Here is a 6,785-nt window from a genome sequence, read left to right as displayed (position 1 = left end):
CCCCCCCCCCCCCCCCCCCAAACCAAACATCATGATGACTGGATGACTATGCTAGTGCTCATCAGGTACAATACCCGAAGGAGCTTTCCTTTTCCACACCCAGATCTGACGGTCAACTCCAGTGCATGACTTCATGGTCAGTTTCTTGCCATCTACGGAGACCTCTGCACATTTCTGTGTATTTACGTGCAGCAGAGTGTTGTCCTGAGGATTAAAAAGCCACAAAAAATGTCAGGGTTTCGCTTCTTTTCCTAAAAGCTGTCAACAACAAGATAAATAACTTTTATTTGAATAATGGCTTTATAGTTTTCCTTGCCCCTGATTTAAACAGCTTTCTGAAATTTTACACAAACCAGTAAATTATTAAACAAGTCCACTATATTATACCATATCTAAAGCAAACTCACTATAGTGTTTTAAAGATTTAGTTCTTCATTTTGTAAAAATCAAGGAGGAGATCATGTCCACATCCCTCTAGATAGCCCATTCACTGACAGTGGAAAATATTTTGAAGGATCTACATCTCTCTATTTACTCCTTAAGTCAAACAAACATTACGCTTTTTCAGCAGTGGCTGTACACAGTCTCTTATACAATAATAGCAGTCTGAAGTCACTCACCTCTCTGTACTCCCATTCTTGGTTTCCTTTCTGTCCGTGGCAAGGGTAGATAATCACATCAGAGCCACCGGAGTAGTCCAGGCAGCCGTCATCTCTTCTTATCTCTCCAAGTTTGCTCAGCATCCAGTACTGCTCCAGAAAAACAAAACATGAGAAAGATGGAAACGCTCAATAAAGAAGGCTTCCCTTTGAAGATCTATAAAGAATAAAAAAGAACTATGTGCATATTCTGCAATTCAATTCACAAAAATAGTATGTAGAGCCTACCATCGATGGGCTATTCTTTACCATACCCATTCCTTTACCTTATTCATAATGATTTTTTTAAAGCTATATCAAATATTCATCTTCGCAAGACACCTCTCCACTGACTGCATCTTTTAATGGCTAAGCCCACATCATCTTCTCAGATTTAAAAGTTCCAATAGTGGTGAACAGCTGAACAGGTCATAGTAATTTGGGCATAATCAGTTTAGTTGAGTACTAAGAAATGTTAAGAATCTATTTCAGCAAAGAGGAGGACATCAACAAAATGATGCATAGAAAGAGCAGGACAAACAGACAAAAACAACAGAGGTAAAGATTTTAAAATAAGCCAAACAGTGCTATCCTTCAACCGTCTTCAAATCTTGAGAGACCGAACAAACCTGATTTCCTCCCTGGTTATGACAAGGCCACATGTTGACAGGCTTGTGGTAGTTGTGGTGGTCGGCTGGGCTGTCGATGCACATTGGTTTGGCCTTGCTGCGGATCTGGGAGATGGAAATGTGAAGGTGTTAGATAAACTGAAGCTTCAAATTTTCAGACTAATGCTAATGTCTAACAGGAACTTGTATCAAGCTCAAAGAGATACGAAATCTGAAAATCTTATTGTACTCTTCGGAGAGCTACATGTATGAACATAACAGTAGTAAATGAAATCCCTGTACGTATTTCACATAATTTACCATGGGAAAGACAGGGGAGACAAAGGGGAAAACACATTACGACTAAAGAGTGACTTGACAAGGAGAAGTTGGGGGGGAGCAGGACAAGGAGAGAGAGAGAGAGAGAGAGAGAGAGAGAGAGAGAGAGAGAGAGAGAGAGACAGAGACAGAGACAGAGACAGAGACAGAGAGAGATAGAGGGAGAGAGAGAGAGACAGAGAGAGATAGAGGGAGAGAGAGAAAGATCAGTTTGTCTCCCTTCCCCTACACAAGCCAAAGAGAACCACTTACATCACCAGAAGCCTTGGACTCCCCAGGCACAAAAAGATCTGGGTAGACGTTCTTCACATACCAGTCAAACGATTTACAGCCTAGTTTGTTTCGTAGAGCCTTCCGCTCGCTCACATCGCCAAAGTCACCCTGAAACATCCAAAAAGAAAATCTTTACAGAGAAAACACATTTACCGTCGTTCCCAAACTCTATTGTTGAGCAAATGGATATGCTCAATAAGATAGGCTTCCACACAAGTCATCTGAAAGTAACACCCAAGACCCCATCCATTACATTAAAAAAATGAGCTAGGTGAGCTTGAACACCTCTTACGCCCATAAACGGGAGACCAAAGGTTGTAGACTCCCCCCCAATTGTTACAAGCTAGCGAATGAGTACATCTATTTTTCTAATTTTGCTATTCATTATCACTTTTTTTTTACCATCGCCAACTATGCATATAACACTACACACCTCTTGAACAATGGAATCAGGGATAAAACCCATGACTTCATCATATCATTATGAGTATCTAGGCAGTGCTTCCAACGATCCAGGACCAACATTTTAAAAATAAAAAAAAATGTAAAATTTCACCACATCAGTTAAAGGTTGCTGGCCATAAGTCTTTTCAAGAGAAAAAAATGTCTCCCTGGCCTTTCAATTAATGTACAATTAAGCTTACCAAATCATAATTGAATCGCTCGTAGTAATAGTTTTTGTAGTCGTCCATCCAGACTTCGGCGAGACGTATGGAGTTCTTCTTCACAACGTTGACACCCGTCCTCCACTTGTAGGGTGAACGCTTACGGAAGATGTGACCCACGTGAGAGCAAGGCACGATTTCTAAGATACCACCACACATCCACACCTGAAAAAAATTTAGTTTTGGTACGAATAAAGAAAAAAGAAAGTTCCTACAAGTTTTGTTTTGCTTTATCTGGAATCCAATCTCCCAACCACCCCCCCCCCTCCACCCCACCCGGTGGTTTTTTATGAACGCAAAGCAGAAAGTATTCTATTACAATAACCATATTAATTTTTGTGAACATCACTTGGTCCTACAGGAAAACAATGGGAGAAATAAAAGCACACAGGCAAGATATTACAGTTGCAAAACCTCACATGACTTGCGACTAATCTTGGAAGTCCAATGTAAGGAAAATACGTTACTGAGTTTGAATGTCTGCAGTCCAGCAAGTAATTGTAAAGCAAGTTTAAATAAAAGTCCTTATGCGCATATGGTAAGAGATGGGAGCTGTACAAATATCTAATGTCATCAATACTTCTACTAATACTATTGCTTTTGTAATTATCATTGTAATAATCATAAATATTTCCATAAAAGGAGAACGGTAACCAGATGTTTCTGAAAGCTGTGACTTCAAGCAGACTAAGCTAGTACTGGAGTGCTTTGTCCCATTATAAATACACAATAAAGAAAGCATCTCAAGTCAAACAAAACTATTTAAAAAATGGCTAGTTAAGTCTCACCCTGAAAGAAAGCTCCAGATTTTCCCCTCCCCAAATATCCATGCCAGGGTCATATGTTCCAAGGGTCTCAAAGTATTTACGGCTGATCGCAAAGAGCCCTCCGGCCATAGTGGGTGACCTGTGAGGAAAGAGATGATAAGGAACATAAGTTATAATGACATAGTTTGGGACACAGTGCATGCATCAAGTGACTCATTTCACTAGCCATGTATTCACCGTTTGTACAAATCCAACCTGCAGTTATAAACAAACAGAGCAGCAAGCTAACATGGGTGCGTGTGCCTGTACGTGTGTTCATGAGCCAAAAGCACACACTCACAAGCGAACCCATCACCTTACGAGCATCTCACCTGATGGGCATGACATCACTCTCCCGTCGCTTTCTTTCATACTCTGGAATGGCGTGCCAGGAGAACTGCATGTTCCAGTCAAAGCCGCCAATGCTGGTGGACTTGGCACTTCCGTACTGGTACTTGAGTGTGTCGTCCTCGATGACATCAATCACAGGACACACCACATTCTTCTCGTCAATAGCGATACGGTCAAGGAGAGGCTCCACCCAGCCTTTGGAGTAAAGAATAGCATAAATGTTAGAGCAAGGCAGGTTTTTTAAATTCCTGCATGTGGTCGAATGATGCATCTGATGTGATAGGTACATTTTGTCAACTTTACTTTTCCTTTCACATTGAATTTTAATGAGAGTAATATACAATTTCATTTTTATGTATACCAGCATGTGTTTCTACTGTTCTATACAGCCAAGAAAAATTTCCCTCTGGGACAATAAAGTATTATCTTATCTTATCTTTAAAAAAGTAAAAGTAAAAAAAGTTTTATGGCACTTGCAACACAAATAGGTCATCAAAGGTTAGAGCGGGTAGGCTTACAACAGAGTAACAAACAAAGAAAAGGAGGTGGTAAAGGGACGACATGTTTTTTATAGGAAAAAAGAAGCACATACCAGAGCATCTACCAACCACCCAAAAGACAGGCAGTAGCATGACAGACAAAAACAAGATAGGCAGTACATTCAATCTCTGTGTTAAAAATAATTTATTGTAAATTTACTCAGCAGCGGACAGGTAATGAATGCTTGGGAAAAAGTGAGACAGACACTACAGCCAGCATTCATGGATGGTAAAGAATAGTAAACACATACGTGGTAATGGTTGTGTAACATAATGTGACCTGTCAACATGGCCGTGTTCACACTTTGACGTTAGATTGAGATTTTTTTAACCCCGAATTTTTCAACATTTCATTGACAAAAATCAAGTTGAGCTATGAAGTGTTGTGAATGCAACCAAATTAGGTTTCGTGCATTCATAAGACCTTATGCAGTTGAAAGCTCCATGAAACGCTTACTGAACTAAACATATTTTGATGCCCCATTCCACACCATAACAGGCCTCCATCTCCCCCAGACTTTCATAAGTTGTACCCCACTGTCGCATTTAACATTTTCAGTGTATAAAGCAAGAGATGTTCTCTTTTTCCTCTTTGCCTCTACTTTGCCGGGCAGCACAGTTGTCATCAGGTCTGGGTTTATGTTTCTCCTCTTGTTGATCTCAGAAAGCATACTTAGCTGTATCGAGTTCTTTCAAGATACTTTAATTTGTTCTTTAATCTGTCCATCTGACCCAAAGCAGTTCTCTGTAAAACCACATTTCTACTGCTAAGATTCTGTTTTCACCTTCCAACGGATATATGGTACTTGAAAAATGCAAGACAGACTCTGCACCTAGCCTCTGAGTAAAAAGAATATTAAAACTAGGCCTTGATAGTAATGACAGACATAACACCGAACGGGTAATCAACAAAAGGAATTGAAACAGTTATAGTCGTAAAATTCCGTAAATTGCAAAACAGAATGACAGACCGAAGACAGACAGACAGACAGAAACAAGAGTGGCACTATCCATCCACTTTTGCGCAAGGATCATTGTCTTATTATAAGGCCTACTACCAAAAATGCACTGAGAAAACAAGCAGGCCTACAGTAGGTGAAGAAAAACACTGTGCTAACCTCAGCTCAAATGTCGGCGTGTGAATAGAAAAAAGAAACGTCTCAGAGAAGAAAACGATATAAGTTAAAAAAGAATTATGGAACTCGGCATTCGCCACAAAAACAAAAAGTAGGGGAAGTAACTGAAACAACAGCGTGTTATCAACAAGCTGAGCAGAGTAGTTCCCCCTTCTCACAAGATATCGGGTTACGAATTCGGAGTGGCGTGGCAGCCTAGGGCCATAGCGAGCTTATCCCTACTGCCTGAATTCGCTTGAGGCTGAGAATGCACACATCCTTTTGGAGTTCAGGCCGGTTTGGTCCCGCTCGTTCGGGACGACCACAGCTGTGTGGGATACACCCCAGTTTAAAAAAAAAAAAAAGAAATTAAAGACGGACCCTTTTAAGACCATCATTGGAACTTTGATTAACGTGCACAGCTTGCGAACGGGACCTCCCAGATTTTCTCGTTCTTATCCGAGAAGGGTAAATGTTAGATCTTACCTACCCTAAGATCAGGGATGTGGCTGGACGGTAGCAGTAAGGAGCCAGGGAGTAGCAGTAGAAAAGGCAGCAGAAAGTGGAGACGATAGCAAAAGACAACAGAGCAGGTACGGTGAAAGTAGAATATATATTTTTTTTAACAAAGAGAATTTTCCCATTGCTCTCAGGTTTCAAACCAGGGAGTATAGAATGACAGGTGAACACGGTATCTCAAGACCACGAGACACGCGCTCATACGACCTTATGCAGTTGCCGCCAGTTGTCAGCGCCATAAAAATTTTTTTCCAAAACAAGAACAAAAAAGACCACGACGAGAGCCTCTTCTATAACACTTCACCTTTGGTACACTCGCAGTGGGAGTCGAGGAACGTCACAACGTCCGCCGTGGCCACGGAGAAGCCCAGCAGCCTGGCACGGATCAGGCCCTCTCTCTTCTGTGTACGCGTGATCTTCACTTTGCCCAGTTTCGCCACATAATCTTCCAAAGGCTTCTTTAGATGATCTGAAGACAAACAAACAAGTCATATTTATTGGTAACATTTTATCATAATACATGATAATAACAGTATGTACAAAACAGGACAGAACACGCGCGCGCGCGCACACTAACACACATATACACACACGCATACAAACACAAACACACACATACATACACACATATACACACACACATGCACACACACACACACACACACACACACACACACACACACACACACACACACAGCTGTTTAAATGCTCAACGTTGCGGAGTATCATAATTTTATCAGTTAAAGAGAAGAAGAATGCACAATCTGTTGGGTAAAAAAGGCCAAGAAAACATGGCAAACTCGGCCACGGAAACGAACATATAATTTGCTTTCTCCTCGATCTACACAGAACATTGTCAATGGGACTCAAAACAAGAAATTATGGTATACACTTAATAATGATACTACTACCACTACTGCTGCTGCTGCTGC

At 40.9% G+C, this 6,785-nt stretch overlaps 1 protein-coding gene across 1 annotated transcript in view; it reads right to left on the bottom strand.

Annotated features, from left to right (window-relative positions):
* Positions 1-8: 8 nt before the first annotated feature.
* LOC101853201 (polypeptide N-acetylgalactosaminyltransferase 5) overlaps positions 9-6,785 on the bottom strand; it is a gene marked incomplete in the record, with an annotated part of 130,496 nt that continues 123,719 nt past the window's right edge. The window contains 8 exon segments of the mRNA XM_035972794.1: positions 9-204; positions 621-749; positions 1,268-1,372; positions 1,838-1,966; positions 2,503-2,688; positions 3,312-3,429; positions 3,662-3,875; positions 6,158-6,322. Coding sequence (XP_035828687.1) covers positions 52-204; positions 621-749; positions 1,268-1,372; positions 1,838-1,966; positions 2,503-2,688; positions 3,312-3,429; positions 3,662-3,875; positions 6,158-6,322 — 1,199 coding nt within the window.

Source organism: Aplysia californica, unplaced genomic scaffold (assembly GCF_000002075.1).
Source record: "Aplysia californica isolate F4 #8 unplaced genomic scaffold, AplCal3.0 scaffold00002, whole genome shotgun sequence".
In the NCBI taxonomy this organism is placed as follows: domain Eukaryota; kingdom Metazoa; phylum Mollusca; class Gastropoda; order Aplysiida; family Aplysiidae; genus Aplysia; species Aplysia californica.
The sequence above is the reverse complement of the archived record's forward strand: the minus strand, read 5'-3'. Positions and strand labels throughout refer to the sequence as shown.